This window comes from Epargyreus clarus, unplaced genomic scaffold (assembly GCF_041222505.1).
Source record: "Epargyreus clarus isolate Ecla_fem2 unplaced genomic scaffold, WU_Ecla_fem_2.2 ptg000034l, whole genome shotgun sequence".
Lineage (NCBI taxonomy): Eukaryota > Metazoa > Arthropoda > Insecta > Lepidoptera > Hesperiidae > Epargyreus > Epargyreus clarus.
In genome coordinates this window covers 13391517-13409928 of record NW_027332239.1, presented here as the reverse complement: position 1 = coordinate 13409928, position 18412 = coordinate 13391517, and the positions used below count along the sequence as shown (strand labels likewise).

Sequence of the window (18412 nt, the reverse complement as noted above, 5' to 3'; positions counted from 1 at the left end):
AACAGCGGGACAGTAATAGGTGAACGATGATCGAAATTGAGACCAATATACAAAATATTTGTAAACGGTATCATAGCCCCATCTGAGATTAAACAAAAACACAGCATACGTTATAATAATTGGCCAAGTACGTGTCGAATTCGCACCCAAAGGGTTCCGTACCAACGAATTTTCATTTGTTTTTTATTTTTAGTATCTGTTATCATTATCATGGTGACATGGTTCAAAAGATATAACTGAAAAGACCGAAAAATGGCGGTTTCTTGTATGACGAGCCCTTTTTATTTTTAAGATTTTTTTTATTTTTAGTTTTTGTTGTTATAGCGGCCATCATTAAAAAACTCCGTGAGAGACGGACAGACACTGGAGACTTAGTAATAGGGTTCCGTAATTCCGTTTTTACCCTTGGATACGGAACCATAAAAATTTTACTGCAATAACTCGCAAGCCTGCGCACGACGCCCCATTTCCATAGAATAAATAAACAAATAATGTCCCGTTTATGTTTATTATGCAAATTCTAGCAGAAAATAAATTGCAGTCTTCTCGTGACAGTTTATATACTGTTGAATGTGGGAAAACGAAAATGAAGGCAAATGTACTTTAAAGAAAATGTACTATTTTGTATAAATAGTCGAAAAAAAGGTTAACTTATATTACTATTTAAAACATCTAAAAAATTATATTATTAATGTTAGGCAGCACCCAGCGGTAGTAAATCTTCAACTCATTACAGTCCCACTGCTGGGCACTGTACCCCTACCATGAGTTTTTACGTTTTGACAAATATAACTGTTTTAGTATTTGTTTACGTATTTGTCCATATAATTTCCAATCAGCGCCCCTAGCGGATTCTGTCACAACTTGAAAATAGAATGGGCTAATACGTAAACAAATACCAAAACAGTCATACTTGTCAAAACATAAAAACTCATGGTAAGGGTACTGGTCTCCTCTCAGAATGAGAAGAGCTGTAGGTCATTACCCACTACGATAGCAGTGATACGCTACCCACTATGAAACATGCGCATTGGTAGACTTCACACACTTCGATAATATCTTTTATTAGGCGTGTAGGCTTCCGCGCAATATTTTTCTTTATTGTTAATGCAATTGCTTATTAATTTAAAAACCTATATGTGTTTATTTTGTGTTGTGTTTATTCAAAGTAGCAAACAAGCACCTGATACTACGAATAAGTAGTAGTGCTACGGTATCCCCTGCCTGTCGTAAGAGGCGACTAAAAGGGGGCTTCTGGGGTCGTGGGTGGCAAGAGAGGGAGTTCGAACCGCCCGGCCAACGGCCCCGGGAAGGACGGCGGTATGTGTCGACCATACCGTCGCACACACCAGACGGAGCCCGACGGGGCAATGCGCTAAGAGGACTCCGGTTGCGTTCCTTTGGAGATCACGGAGTCCTCTACGCAGCGCTGAGGACGGCTACCGGGGGGGTTTGTAAGTGAGTAAGTGAGTGCGGTAAGAGTCCCACATAATCCTGTGTCGCTCCCACGGCATCGTGTACCTTTTGAAGGTTTCCCCCTCGTGAACAAAAAAAAACTACGTGCCTACGGACACATGTAGTCAACTCAAATACGATTCGAGTCCAACCTAAGGTTGACAACATATGTTATAACCTGACGATTAACTTGGAACGCCTCTACCTCAAACGTTCACTTACCTCCCTTTAGCTTGAAACCAGAACATAATATAAGCACTTAATATCTGGATATAAGGAGCCAGAAATAGATGTGGCTTGGTTCTTCTGTATTCATACCACGAAGTGTCGTAATTTTTAAACCCACGAGGGATTCTACCTTTCATGCTAGGATTACGTGCAAGCGAAAAATATCATGTTCCGAATTTAAAAATTTGGGCTTTGCTTAAGCTTTGGATTTGAATCTCCACTAATATACAGTCTGTATAAACATTGAAAATACAAAACAAATTCAGTATCTTGTTTTCTTTTTTTTTTGTTTGATGTACATTATGGTGCATTTCCACCAGAGATTTAGGTTTTTTTTTATAATATAGGAGTAGCAGATGAGCATGCAGTCCACCAAATGTTAAGTGGCTACTGCCGCCCATGGATATCTGTAATCAATCCCAGATAGGATTAGATATTCCTACCTGAGGTCGGCCACAGATGCGCCGCTACCCCTGAGGACTAAGCTGGAAAGCCTCGGAAAAGTCTGTCTCCCTTACCACACCCTTCAAACCGGCACACAGCAGCGCCTAACACTGCTATTATTAGGTAGAAATAGGTGTGGCGGTGGTGCCGCAGGAGTCGAACCATAAAGGGTTCTACGTGGTAGCTAAGCGACTGCGACCCACTACTAAACACGGGTCTGATCTCAGAGTGAAAGGGATTTAGTCCACAGTCCAATGCGCAGTCAAGTGCGGATTAGTAGACTTCAGTAGTAGACATCTTTGATAACTTTTTATTAGAACTCACCAGTGTAACCTGTGCGCTAGTGAGCTGTAATGAGCCTTATGACGTTTTTCTTTATTTTGTTATTTTAAATAATTGGCCAAGTATGACTCTAATTCGAACATGGAGGGTTCCGTAAAACCAAAATTTATTTTTATTATTTGTTATTATAGCAGCCACTGAAGTAAATACATTATGAAAATTTGAACTGTCTACCTATTACGGTTCAATAGATAAAGCTAAAAACGTCGAGAAATAGCGGTTTCTTGTATGGCGACCTCCATTTATTTTTAACTTTTTTATTTTTAGTATTTGTTGTTATAGCGGCCACCATTATGTATCCTCTGTAAAAATTTCAAGTGTCTACCTATTACGGTTCCAGAGATAGAGCCCTGTGACAGACGGACGGACAGACAGCGAAGTCTTAGTAATAGGGTTCCGTTTTTACCCTTTGGTTACGAAACCCTAAAAATCAGTGTGTGATTTTGCCAAATGCTAAATAAGAGGTCCACTTTGTAACTACTAAGATATCGCTGCTTTTTTGCCACCCTCCTTCCTCAATATTATTTTCAAATCATGCAAATATACCACTTGGTGACTACTAGTATATTTAAATATACTTAAGCATTTTATAACATTAGCATATTTTAATAAGCCAACGGTACTTGGGGCGGATATCAGCGGAATAACGACAGAGCCTCGGAATTTTGATTAAGAACATCTTCTATTATTCTCATTTATTTTAATTTGAAAATATACTGAATTCTCCATCTTTTCCTTTTGTGTTCGTAGTCAATTTTCTTTTTATTAATTTTATACGTACTCGTATATCATAAACCACTGAGTTACTAACACATAGACATCGAATTTTAGGGTTGAACGCTCATTGGTTATGGCGTGAGCTATAGTTGCGTAGGCTACCATCTTGTCAGTTGAGCTACTGAACGTTCTAAGCAGTCAAATTTGTTGTTTGAACTACTAACAAGCAATTAATGTTTCTTTTGTCCAAAAAATCTACCAACGGTTGAATATCTACGCTTCTGTCTTATCCAACATTTAAATCAAGCAGTAGTTCAAATAATAAGAAGCAACAGCAGGTCTGCCTAAGCTTTTCTTTCATGATATCATTCTAACCTAAACTTAATCATGAGGAACAAAATTAATCTACATTTTAAGCTTTTTATACACACTAAGTTTGTATAATTGCAATTACGAGTATTTGCGAGACTTTTCCAGATTTTTGTTGCGGCATTGTAGCATTTATGCATTTTGTGGTTGTTTTAGCTCGGACGTCTGTGGCGTAGACTCAATGTCCGTTTGTAAATATATAGAATCAGTTATTTAATATTATAAATTCCCTTTAAGTTTGCAATAAAGGGGATGCCAGACACTTCCGGAAGCAAGCTCCACTATTCACGACGTCTCACTTGGTAGTTACGGAACTAGGTAACGGAATGATCGAGATTTCCGATTCGCTTGCGTTTGATATTTATATCAAATTCCGTTTAGAGTCGAGAAATGTATTTTAAATGTATTTCCAGTTATTTAAAGGCAGTCTGGACCGTTAAATTCTTTAGAAGGTCGCTTTTCTTTAAATTTATTGTTAAGTACGAGTAAAACGACCTCATATTTTGACACAAGTTTCTTTTGACATTTTGTGAAATTAAATTTCTACCATTTGTTAATGTACTAAAATAGGTCTTTAATAATATCCTTTTCCCTGAAGTTGGCGATACAGGGGACGCTAGACGCAACCGGAAGCAACATTGCCTATTCACGGCGTGTCTCACTTTGTAGTTACGACTGTTAACTTATTAAAGGTAATGGTATTTAAGGAACAATCCTTAACAACAACTTCACAACAACAAACAAACAACACAACAACAACAACAACAACAACAACAATACAACACAACACAACAACAGGTTAACAATAACTTCTTAAGAAGGTCGCTTTACTGAAAATGTATCGTTAAGTAAAATAAACATCTTATTTTTGACGCAAGTTTTCTTTGGACTTTTTTAAATGTAATAGATCGACCATATATTTATATAAAAATAGCATTTGAATATTATAAATTCCCTTGAAGTTTCCAGTCAAGGGGACGCTAGACGTTAACGGAAGCAAGCTTGTCTATTCACGGCGTCTCACTCTGTAGTTACGGAACTAGGTAACGGAATGATCGAGATTTCCGATTCGTTTGCGTTTGATATTTATGCGAAATTCAGTTTAAAAATGAGAAATACCATTTGAAATGTACGTCCAATGATTTAAAGGCACTCGTGTGTGCTGATATTTCATGTGGTAAAAGGTTTTCTCACTTGATGTTAAGTTGTTTGCTGTGTCCGTGTGCTTATATTATAAAAAATGCTCATTTACATTTTTTGCAATTCAATAATTTATTAATATTAATTTATTTAACTTTATTATTATAACTTAACTTGTTATTACAACTTAATTACCATTCAAGCTTGTAATTGTTATTTTGTAGTTGAAATGTGTGTGTGTGTGTGTGTAGGAGTATATTATTGTAAAGAAACATTTACGGGGAGCATTCCAACTTAGTTCTTAGACTGCTGACCTATAATAAAAACCGGGATAGATTAACTAAATTACTACTATTGGTCACCCCTCCGAACCCGATCATGCCCAACGTTACTTAACTTTTCACACTTATACATCGTGCTAAGGTTAAGTAACGTTATGACCCAGTGTCCCGGGTTCGATCCCCGGCCAAACAGATATCCAAATGATGAATTTGGGTTATTTCTAAATCTGGGTGTTTTTGTATTTGTCTGTGTGTGTGTCCATAGCACCCACGATTCAAATTGTAATGTGGGGCTGTTAATGTACAAAGCGTATAACTTGAGTTGGATAGAAAAGTACCGTATAAAAACACTATATTCACAAAACCTTGCATTTGTGACGTCATAAAACTATTTAAAGTGTGAATCGATGCGTAATTTGTACATGTCCTATGCGGTGGTTATTTTTGTTGACGTTTTATTGCTAATATTATTGATATCGGGCTTAGGTTCGAATTTATGGCCCTGGACGCAATCCAAACCAAACAAATTTTGTACAGAATCGCAAGTGTTTACGTTTCCGAAATTACATAGTCTGATGTATGTAGAACTCTAGACATTATTTTGTACGGTTTCGTTGTCAAACCAGTCATACCCCACTATAGTCTGATTCATAATTAGGTGTCCAAAATGTAAACAAAGGAATGTCATTGTCAAAATACGATTACAGGTATTGTAAACCTTAAAAAATGAACAAGAAATAAAAACCTTGAAATATAAACTTAAAATTAAAAGCAGTAGATGTAAAAGCATATCATTTTGAACAAACAATATTTATATCCTACTTTGACATCAATACGAAAAGCTCTATGAACATATTTTAACAACAATTTATGTAAAATTGAACCTGGGACATCCGATATGACAAGCCAACAATACCACTAAGCTGTATCCCATTTGACAACATAACCCCTTAAAATTTCCAGCAACTCATTAAACTTCCAAGGGTTGGTATGAACAAAGCCTGTAAACTAACAATACGATTGCAAACAATATAAATTGCCGTGTAACGAGAATCGATTTATCGTCCTGTACCCTTACCATGAGTTTTTACGTTTTGACAAATATGACTGTTTTGGTATTTGTTTACGTATTTGCCCATACAAATTCCAATCAGCGCCCTAGCGGATTGTATCAGTATCAGAACTATAGTGTCAGTAACGTAACATTAAATGTTTGAATTAGCGCTTTATGTTTTGTCTCTCTTTTGCGAACATGTAAGGCAGACAAAAAGACTTAAGCACTTTCTTATTGTTACGTTTACTCAGTCTATTGAAGCAAACAGAACAGAATAATGGATTGAGTAAACGTAACGTTAAACTGTGGGGTAATCTCCGGGGTATTCCATATAAGCCAGAAGAGACGCTGTGTCTGTGGCCAATCTTACGTAGGAATTTAATTCTATCTAAGGTTGATTACAGATGTTAATTAGCGGTAGTAGCCACTTTTTTGCAGATCCTGAATTAAAAACGTCATAGCTAAGTTTAAAATCCAGTCTTCTATCTTAAATCCAGCCTTTTATCTCTATATTGTAATAACCCGTAGATAGATGGTACTCTTACCAATCATACATCCTGAAGGAACAAGCGACATGTGTCAAACAAGTGATTTGGTCGAGTGAAAATCGATTTCTCATTAACTTTTCAGGAAAACCCCCCTATTCCAGGAAAATGTGTACAGGAACAGAAAACGCCTCACACAGTCACGACACGGACACACGCGAACACGTTATTTATCAAATCATTACGTTTTGGAATTTTCAAGCATTTTAGGCGTGACTCATTACAGAAATAATTTGAAATTTCTGTTGTTCATGTAATGGAAATTACTATTGTAGACTTACGATACAAAGTATTCAACAATGCTTAGATATCTATGTACGTAGAAGTTTAATTGCAAACATATAACACAACATATAACAATGATATCAGTTATATGGTACAATCATTAATTTTTAATTATTGGATTTCTTATTAAAAATCGTATATTCATATACCATGACTTATAACTCGAATTTTGTACGAAATTTGGTAAAATAATTAATTTTAGAATCCTTATTTTGTGTCACAATGCTACGGTTCTATAACCCTACACCCAATTATTTTATCTGACAAACGTATATTTATTGATACGTAAATCTAAAAAACATGTGAGCCGTCACGGGACGCCTGGCAGATGTGAAACATCGACATTATTTTGTAAAAGTAATATGCAGAAAAGAACATATTGTGATAGGAACTAAATATGTCATAATGATAAAATAAAATATTACGATTTTTGCGCACGGCATGCGTCGCCACGCCAGAAATCGGTTTTACGTGCGGCTATAGATGTTTCACATCTAAAGAGTTTTAAATAGAAGTATCAATACAATGTACATCATAAACTAGAACAGTGAGCGTACAACCTGTCTAATGAAGCGAGAGAGCCGGCGGTGTCAGCGCTATCAGCACGGATCAATGGCTGACTGCTTTGTACAGCACCGGCCGCAGCGCCGCACTGTCTGTTGATACCGTATGGGCATAATGCTTTGTTGTTTAGTCGCATAGAAACGTATACATACATATTATATTTTAAAATGATTTATGCTTATGCTTATGAATATTAAATACTTATCATTCTGCTTGCTTGGCAATGCTAGTAGAAGGATAGACGTTTTCTAGTCCCAAAAATGGATCTCGACGAGAGCTCCACAAATGGAGTCCAGAAATATCCTATCTTTCAAGTAGAAACCAACCGTACAAAATCAGAAAATTTTATTACAATCGTTCTCGCTGTTTCGGAGCTTAGCGTATATAAACACTGTCACACGTGAGTAATAGACAGTAATATTTATAGTCATGTTATTTTACCGTTGGAAAGCAAACATCTATCTTATTTTTATTTAAAATGTTAAACATTGTTTTTTTAAACATGAGTACTATTAGGTAACAGTACATAATAAACTAGAACAAGCGTACAATATGTCTAATGAAGCGAGAGAGCCGGCGGTGTCAGCGCTATCAGCACGGATCAATGGCTGACAGCTTTGTACAGTAGCACTACCATGAGTTTACAAAAGTATTACTCACTAGCGACTGCGTAAAATAAATGTATGAAAAATTGTACAGCGCCTCTGGTGGTTACTCGTAGAACTAAAATCCGTAGTGGCGTAACTCGATACGTAAAAAACCTATCGAAATCAAATCGCCAGCTAATGTCATTATGATCTATTGCCATACAAATTCGGTCCCATGAGTGATTAATTTGACAGACGTTGTCAAGAAATACCGTAACGATAGTAGTTATGTTATTCACTAGGAAATGACAATAGTTTTTTATTTACAATTTCTATAGTGGCGTTTCTATGCCAACTCATGGTAGTGCTACGGTACCGGCCGCAGCGCCGCACTGTCTGTTGATACCGTGTGGGCATAATGCTTTGTTGTTTAACCGTGTTAAAACAATAGCTTCATATTATAATTTAAAATTATTTATGAATAATATTTAATACGTATTATACTGCTTGTTTGGATATGCTGCTAGAGGGCTTGAGTAAAGATTTTCTTGTCATAAAAATGGATCTCAATAAGAGCTATATTAATGAAACCCAAAAGATATTTGTATCTCAAACATATAAGATTTAGTCTAGATCTAACATCCTTTAACAAGGAAAACGTATTTCATTCAGAATATAAATTCTCAAAGGCATATCAAGTATGACCTAAGACACCTTAGAGGACATGCGCTTTAAAAAATGGCTTGTGTTAAGCATACACACACATACACATAGACAATACACACACACACAAACCGGAAAACCGTATCCGATATTGCGCTCGGTAAATCTCAGAAGTCGTTTGTGATTCATACTTCCGTACGCGTGTTCCGCGGTTTCACCTGCATTTAAAAGTAATATTTTAATGTTTTTTTTAGTTTGTTTGCATCCTAATTCAATAGCGTGGTAAAATAGCCTAAATTACTCTTTATATAGTAGTCATCAGCTATTTGCCTGTAAAGTCAAAGTCGGTCTTGCTGTTCCGCAGATAAGCTGAAACAAACAGACAGACAGACAAAAATAAAATAATTGTCTTTTTAGCGACCCGTACTCACCGACCTCCTTTGTCTGTCCGTCTGTTACAGGGCTCTTGAACCAAAAATGTAGACAATTCTATTTTTTCTCAATACATTTACTGCTCTGGCTGTTATGACAACAAATACTAAAAGTAAAAAATCACGCTATAACAGTTACTGAAACGAATAAAAAGCAATAAATATTTGCAATGTAGTAACTTCATCATTAACCCATTACTGTCCCACTGCTGGGCACGGGTCTCCTCTCAGAATGAGAAGGAAGGATTAGACCATAGTCCACCGCGCTGGCCAAGTGCGTATTGGTAGACTTCACATACCTTTAAGATTTTTTATAAATCTTTCAGGTATGCAGGTTTCCTCACGATGTTTTCCTTCACCGTTTAAGCAAGTGATAATTAATTTCTAATACGCACATAAATTTGAAAATCAGAGGTGCGTGCCTGGGATTTGAACCTCGGACCCCTCGATCGAGAGGCCGCGTTTTCTTAACCACTAGGCTATCACTGCATGTAGTAACTTGCGATGAACTTTCTCCAAGTCAATCTGGCCTAGAAATTCGTTAATCCTGAGGATGTTGATAAGGACAATGGTAAAAATTATTAAAATCGTGTATTGTCATCGGTTTTTGATAATTCTTCAAAATTTTGAATTAAACTGAACGTTCAAAGTGGATAAAAATCGGGTTCACAGATTCCGTTACTCTGTTACGTACATACATACATACATACAACCCAAGTTAATAAAAGCGTGTTAAAAATAAATGACAATTTAGATGTACGAAACCCATATACGAGTTCGACTCGCACTTGTCCGGTTTTATGTTCTAATAAGTACTGTTTATACTTTCATATCCAATTAGTAAAAACATATAATTTTGAAATAACAAACAAACACTTTAACACTACAATTATTTATTTGTATGGATATTTTTAGACAAAGCCCGTACATTAGTATAATGAGCACTCTAAGCCGAGGCAGTAGGACGAGGGTTAACCATAGGGTTAACCCTAAAACACTTCAGCCGGGCCCTTTTGAAGATTATGTCATTCACACGTTCAAACAGACTTAACTATGCATTGTAAACTGCGATAAGTCACACTACAAGTGTATGTGCGAAGTTAGCAATTATTTTATGAATGAATATGAATATGATGCATACTTATTACAAAAAATCTCCCGCTACTTAAATATTATGAAAAAAACTCATCCAATTATTTATAGTATACACGATACGTCGAAATATATCGACACGTTGAAGTATAGTAGTAGTATACGCATAAAGTAACTTGAGAAATAATTTCCTAAGTACACGGACAGAGTTTTTGAAGTAAATTAAACATGTTCCATAATACATCTGCCGGAACTAACCTACTTTAGATTCGACACTTAATCTTACGCAAAGTTCAAGCTAACAAGCTGAAGAGCTTAAGGAGTTGTACATTCTTGGTTTAAGTGGAAAGTGGTTATAGACTAGGATCCGACTGCAAAAGTACTACTTGTGTCGGTTTTCTAATATATTTTATGGATAAAAAAATGAGAAAAACGGCTTTACCACGTTTATTATGAAAATATGGCCGAAGCATTGATTGAAAATCTAAGTAGTAGACTAAGTAAAATACAGATTTATCTTTGATTACACACAATGACGACCCGCGTGGTGGAGCGGTCACCATACCGGTCTGACGCGCAGAGGTTCCCAGGTTCGATCCCCGGCCAGACAGAAATTTAAATGATGAATTTAGATTTCTGTTTGCGGATCTGGGTGTTTGTGTATTTGTCTCTGTGTGTGTCCATGGCACCTACGATACAGGGAATCCTAGTGTGGGGCTGTGAGTGTAGAAAGCGTTTAATAGCGTTTAATAATAATAATTCTTAAAAAATATATATATGATTCGTTACTTACATACGTTACTTATTTACAAATCACATTTCAATATTCTGTGTTGTGAAGATAATAATTACTTTTCATACGCTTTGAATACAAAATAGAATTAACAAAACAATATATTTATATCACTATTCTGTTCATATTTTTGTGGAAAATGTTAATAGCTGTATTCCATTTATAATGCATATTTTTGGGATTAAAGAACAGATGCTTGAAGCAATCACGCAGTCGGACCTCGTACTCTAGTATTCATGAATTCCACAACCAAAGTTCTCTTGTCAATTTTGAATTCTAAGTTCAGGATTTCTAATTTACAAATTCAAATTCTAAGTTCAATTTTAGAATTCGTTTTTTAAACGAATTTTAAGGATTCATGAATTAAGAATCATATTATACATACATAGTAGCACTGAACATTGCTGTAATAACAGCAATGCATAATAATGCATAGATTAGTAAAGATACTTCGCCGCCTTGAAATTGAATGAAGTCAACAAACGGCTTATTAGTAAGTTCTTTTTTTGAATTCTTGACAAATAAAAACATTTTTAGAGAAAATTTACGAATAAATAACTAATACTGCGTAATTTACATAATAAATAAATAATTGTTTCAAATATTTTAGGGACATTTTAGCACGAAGACGTGGCAAAACTTTTTTACGCAACTATTTCAATTCTCAAAACTGGGTAAATTTTCTTGTTAGGAGTGAGTAATCTTTACTTATCTATGTTATTATGCAAAAAATGCAGTATATATATGCAGTATATGCATACCTTTAAATATGATTCTTTTATAGACCAAAATATTTTTTTGCGCTTCACTTTTCCAAAATTGTGTATTTTCATATGCTATCCTCGCTTGCAGTAAAGCTAATTCCACCGTATGACCGGAAAATAAATTTAGATTGATAACCTAATCCGTAAGAGTCAGATAGGCGTGTCACACGTCCAATCCACATTTTGTTTACATAGCTTACAATTTGTATATACACGGCCACATCTATTTTTACACGATTTAGTTCCACCTTTATGTTTAGGTGCTATAATATGCATGACACATGAAAGAATATATAACTATTTCTTGAACCCATAGATAAGTAGAGATTACTTCTAACAAGAAAATGTACCCAGTTTTGAGAATTAAAATAGTTGCGTAAAAAAGTTTTGCCACGTCTCTGTGCTAAAATGTCCCTAAAATATTTGAAATAATTATTTATTTTTTATGTAAATTACGCAGTATTAGTTATTTATCCGTAAAATGTCTCTAAAAATGTTTTTATTTGTCAAGAATTTAAAAAAATAACTTACTAATAAGCGCGTTTTGTGGCTTCATTCAATTTCAAGGCGGCGAAGTATCTTTACTAATCTATGCTTGAACCAATTTACAACTTTTATTGTTCCCGCGCAAAATACAACTCAAGCGTCAAGCGTTATATTTCTTTTTTATTCTAACTCATACAATCGTCAGACAGTGACAATATAAATAGGAACTTGTTATAATAAAAATACCATACCATGAAAATAACACATAATTAATTAAAAAACACTATAAATAATTTGAATATAATTCTAACACACATACGTTGTCGATGGACGGATTTTTGTAAAGTAACTTTCACTAATTTAAAAAATATCTGTATAATTAAAAAATTACTGGGTACCATACATTAAGCATCAATGATTATAGTAATTTACTTGTAGCTTCATTTAATATTTATTTCAAAAAAAATTCACAGTAAAAATGTCCAACTTAAGCTTTAGCAGTCTATTTAGTTGCCATGTCCATGTTTAAACACGTGTAGAAAAGGGAAACACTAACCAAAACATAATCCCACAGGAACAAACAATATCTCTTGCTTGTAATTTCATGAAACAAACTTGAAACGCCGTCCTGTTTGACGTCACAAGCTTCGTGGTTACCTACTCTAATCTTTACATATAATATGAATAAGCTTTCTGTGTCTGTTCATTGAAAATATTTACAAAGAATAAGAGAACTGAGAATAAGTATTGACAGCAATTTATAGCATTTTAGAAATTTTATCTGTTTTTTGTCTGTATGTTTAAAATCATATAAAACAAAAAATAATATTTTAAAACCTAATCATAGTATATGTCTAGGCTTAATAAGAGTGTTTACATTCAAATTTATTAGGTACAATTTAAAATAAAAAAAAAATCCTAACATGACGTGTGGTGTAAAAGAATTTCAGTTTACCGGTTTGGTCCGTGAGTTTGATAGATGGCGTTGTACGATTCTTTTGATTCGATTATTTTTCTACACCCCCAATCGATCGATTTGGGATCAAATAAATAGAAGCTGCTAAAAAAACGTTATCAACCGGACATAGGTATATTAAGTTTATCGATCGTTTATCAAGAACGTATAGTGTAAAGTCATCATCATTGGATTTAAATGGATTCAAATTCAGTTGCAAGATTTGACCCGCCCATGCTAAGCAACAAGTTAACTAAAATTTTGTAAAAATATACATATCTACACTTAACTCTAACTTCTAACTTTGCTCGTCTGCTACTCCTATATTATAAAATAAAAACATAATCCATGATTCAGACACACTTGCGCAGTGACGTCAAGTGCAGTGTTTACGGACGAGTATAGCTCTGTTTGTTGCAGCGCCGCGCCCTCACTTGCAATATGAAAACAACTGATTCTGTTTGTTTTGATTCTGAGTTTTTTTGCCCTGCATGCTCGCATGCATTTTGGACTGCATGCTCGTCTGATACTCCTATGTTATAAAAAAAAAAACTATGATCGGCTTCAATCTAAAATCTATTCTTTATGAATTTATGAAGTTAGTCACTCAATCTTATGTCAATGGGCAGCTATACCTTACCATCAAGTGGACTGCATACTGGTCTTCTACCTCATAAAAAGACACTTGAAATTTTATCTCTAAAGAAAAGGGGGAAACATAAAAACAGCTAAACCACTTTACTAAAGAGCTCTAGAAGGACAATACCGTTAGATACGATGCGATGGTAACTACGATTGTTTGCAAGTTTCCGCCAGGTGGCGCTACCTCCGCATTCATTACGTCACGGGAAGTTCTGGTCGCTTTCAAGGAGTTGACAATAATGTCTGTTTTATGCTCTTAAGTAAAGTAGGTAAACGGAAATAGAGAGGGGTATAGTCCGCGTAAAACTGTTAGTCCGCTCTAAATACAGAAATGAATCGCAACAAATTGTATGACTACACCCGCTCGTAAAAACTTCAGAGCGAACTAGCAGTTAGGCGCAGAGTATAACAGATAAATAGTTACTAAGTACTGGCGTGTAGGTCATCTGAAGGTATGGCCACTGTCACTGATATTTATAAGCAATCCTAGATAAGATTTAAATCCTACCTGAGATTGGCCACTGATATTTTCGCGTACCACACCCTTCAAACCAGGACAGTAGTGCTTAACACTGTTATTATTAAGTAGAAACAAAAAATATTTTGTTAAAAAAATATCTTGCAATTATATTCGGAGCAATCATATCGGTCGTACACGAACTAGATCCCGGATTCGATCCCCGGCCAGACTAAATGATGGATTTAGATTTCTATTCTGTTCTCGATATTTGTGTCCATGGCACCCTTGATGAAGGAAATCCACCCTTGACGAAGAAAATGAGTGTAGAAAGTGTATTTTGTCCTAAATTTAAAGTAGGGAAGTACTTAATATATTAACACAAAGTTAAATACAACGAAACCACGTCACAAGTACAAATATTGTAAGGAACCACACCCTTGGCATTCGTAGAACAAAGACAAGGCAATGAAAGGCGAATGGGTGTGCGCCGCTGCCGCTGACAAACTGTTTCTGATTGTAAAGACGTCACGCCGTACAATGGAAGCTGACGACTGATTATGTGGTTTGACTACTAGTATAGGTTTACGTTTGTTTATAGTTCGCGTAAAACTGCTAGTCTGCTCTGAATATAGAAATGAATCGCATCGCCATAGTAAATTGTATGACTACACCTGCTCGCAACAACTTCAGAGCGGACTAGCAGTAAGGCGCAAACTATACCATTTCGGAAGTAACTACACTGTAAGCATTGTGTACTAAAGAATAAAATAACAGTTATCCCGTGTCGTAACAGTTACCATAACGATCCCACGCGCAGAGGGATCCGGGTTGAATCCCCGGCCAGATAGATACCTAATTGATGCATTTAGTCTGTTCTGGATCTGATTTTCGTTATTCATCACACACAGAGCGTATTTTAAAAAAATATATTACTATATTACTTGGTATATTAAAACAAAGTATTAAACATAACCAAACAAAGACAAGGCGATGAAAGGCGAATGGGTGTGCGCCGCTGCCGCTGACAAACTGTTTCTGATTGTACTGACGTCACGCCGTACAATGGAAGCTGACGACTGATTAAGTCCCTTGATGTTATACTACAAGTACGAATTACATTTGTTTATCATTTTGGAAATAACATTGTATGCAAAGTAAATATGCATTGTTTACTTTACACTTTTTAGGGTTCCGTTTTTAAGTTCAACGTATTATTCAACGCAGTTTGCGAAGCCATCAAAAATGTAATCCAACTCAAGTCAAGGGCTCGAGATGTCGTGTGTGCGTTATGAACGCTCAACTCATGAGAGACACCAATGAGAGGGGCCCCTCCCTCTCGAGACGTGGCTGGCGTTAACACAAGCGCCAGCTTACGTTGCCGGGCCGCGAATGTAATGGTCACGCTCCTAGCAACCCGGCACCGAACGTTCAGAGGAACGCCGCGGAGTTTTAGTCGGTAAGAGTCCGATATACTCCTTTTGCCCCCCAAGGGCAGAAGGGGATCCATGAGGATTTCTCTGCGTCAAAAAAAGAAAATCCATCAAAAATGTGTAATAAAATAATATTTAAAAAAGTGTTTCAATATTTGTTTATTTAGAAAACAAGTAGTAAATGCATTGTGAAAATTAAAAATGTCTCCTATTACGGTTCAATACCGACCCCTTTTATTTTTAACTTTTTTTTAGTATTTGTCATTGCAGCGGCAACAGTAATACAGGCTCTGTAAAAAACTAAGTGTATATTACGGATCGGATAAGATCCTGTGACAGACGGACAGGCAGCAGAGGCTTAGCAATAACTTTTTGTAATATAGGAGTAGCAGTCGAGCATGCAGTCTACCTGAAGGTAGGATATTGACGACCCGCGTAGCGGAGCGGCCACCATACCGGTCTGACGCGCAAAGGGTCCCGGATTCGATCCCCGGCCAAACAGATATCTAAATGATGAATTTAGATTTCTGTTTCTGTTTCTTCAAACCGGACCACAGCAGCGCCTAACACTGCTGTTATAAGGTAGAAATAGGTGTGGCAGTGGTACCGCCGGAGTCGAACCACAAAGGGTTCTACCACCTTCAAAACGAGCTAACGAATCAGTAAAGATATAAATACGAGAGTGGGCAAGTCTGTGGTCGGTTTACGTAGACGGCGCCATTGCACCGGTACGTATTGACGTCAGAACACAATAAATCTGAACGATGTGTCAGTTGCCGAAACGGTAGCGAAATCAGTCTCAGCTGCTATTTATGTTCGCCTAGATTTCGGTTTTGGTCTAATTCGCATTGGTTTTAGTTAATTATTTGTGCGTTATGACAGCAGTGTCGCTGATGTTCTGGTTTGAAGGAGACTAAAGGAGATATAATTACATTGGGCATTCTTGGTACTCAGGGTACGTGGGAGCGACCCGGGTATGTGGATTTTTACCGCACTAAAACTCCCCCGGTAGCCGTCCTCAACGCTTAGAGAACTCCAGGATCTCCAACGGAAGACAATCGGAGTCCTCCAAGCGCGATGCCCCAATCGGGCTGTGCCCTGGGGAGCAGTTTTCACACTTTCCACACCGTCTGGTGTTCACGGCGGTATGCGACCACACATTCCGTCGTCCTTCCTAGGGTTGCTTACTGGACGGTTCGAGCTCACACTCTTGCCGCCCGCAACTCCGGAAGCTCTTTTTTAGTAGTCGCCTCTTACGACAGGCACAGGGACAGGCAGGCAGGGATGGAACTACAGGGACAAGGGGTAACAATACCTGTGTGTGGACATAGAAAATCATATCTTGGGTTTATTACAAATTCGTTGGCGGCAGAAATCACTTACCATGCCAGAATCTATGCCTTTTCTACATCATCAGTCTTAAAAACAACGTTGATAATTTAAAAAAGGTTCAACTTCAAAAAAGACAGGTTCATTTCTGATGCCGCAGGAATTGAACCACGTTTAAAACTCAACATAACTTTAACAAAATGCTATTTCTGTCAACTTCAATTACATACAACACGAAAGATTATGCATTGGTTATGCCATATTGTTAGAAATATTCAAATTATTTAATGATAGTATTATTTTCATTAATTATTTTGTGTTAATTCCATGATGTGTTATTTTTATTATAATATGTGCCCATTTATATAGTCACTGGCTGTATGGGTTACACGATTGTATGAGTTAACATAAAAAAGAAAAAGAACGCTCTTGACATTAAAGTTGTACTCGTATTTTGCGTCGGAAGAATAAAAGTTGTAAATTGTATTTATTAATAGTTTTATTTTATTAATATTGACACCATATAATTCTACCACCTCCAAAATATTTACTGTCCTTTCTTCCACAGGAATCGTCAACCGCGGGGACTCCTTCAGACGCCGCCGGTCCCGGTCCGGGAGCCTGGCCCCGTCGTCTCCAGCCCAATCAGCCCCAGAGCCACAGGAGCGCCGGCCCGTAGCCCTCCACAGGGTGGCGATGGTCGGCGCCCCTGGGGTCGGCAAGACCGCCCTCATCAGCCAGTTCCAAACCAGCGAATGTATCAATGCGTATGATAGACAGAGAGGTATGTTTACCATTAAAACATACTATATTTTTATATAATACTAGCTGACCCGGCAAACGTTGTATTGCCATATAAATAAAAAATGTTAAGGGTGAACAACCCTTATCACTTAGGGGCGTGAAAAATAGATAGTAGCCGATTCTCAGACCTACTGAATATGCGTATGATAGGCAGAGAGGTAGGTTTACCATTAAAACATATTATATATTACTAGCTGACCCGGCAAACGTTGTATTGCCATATAAATAAAAAATGTTAAGGGTGAACAACCCTTATCACTTAGGGGTGTGAAAAATAGATAGTAGCCGATTCTCAGACTTATTGAATATGCATATAAAATTTTGTGAAAATCGGTAAAGCCGTTTCGGAGGAGTAAGGTAACTAACATTGCGACACGAGAATTTTATATATAAGATATAATATAGGTAAGAGACGAGCTTGCAGTCCACCTGATGGTAAGTGGCTATTGCCGCCCATGGACATCCGTAATCAACCCCAGATAATTTCCGGATTAGATTCCCACCTGAGGTTGGCCACACTGCCGTGCGCAGCTACCTGATGCTACCTGCAAT

The 18412-nt window shown here is 36.7% G+C and overlaps 1 protein-coding gene across 1 annotated transcript in view; it reads left to right on the top strand.

Annotated features, from left to right (window-relative positions):
• The window catches only part of LOC140756203 (GTP-binding protein REM 1), a 168612-nt gene that overhangs the window by 122049 nt on the left and 28151 nt on the right, over positions 1 to 18412 (top strand). The window contains exon 2 of the mRNA XM_073091655.1: positions 17625 to 17840. Coding sequence (XP_072947756.1) covers positions 17625 to 17840 — 216 coding nt within the window. The remainder of the gene's footprint in view (positions 1 to 17624; positions 17841 to 18412) is intronic.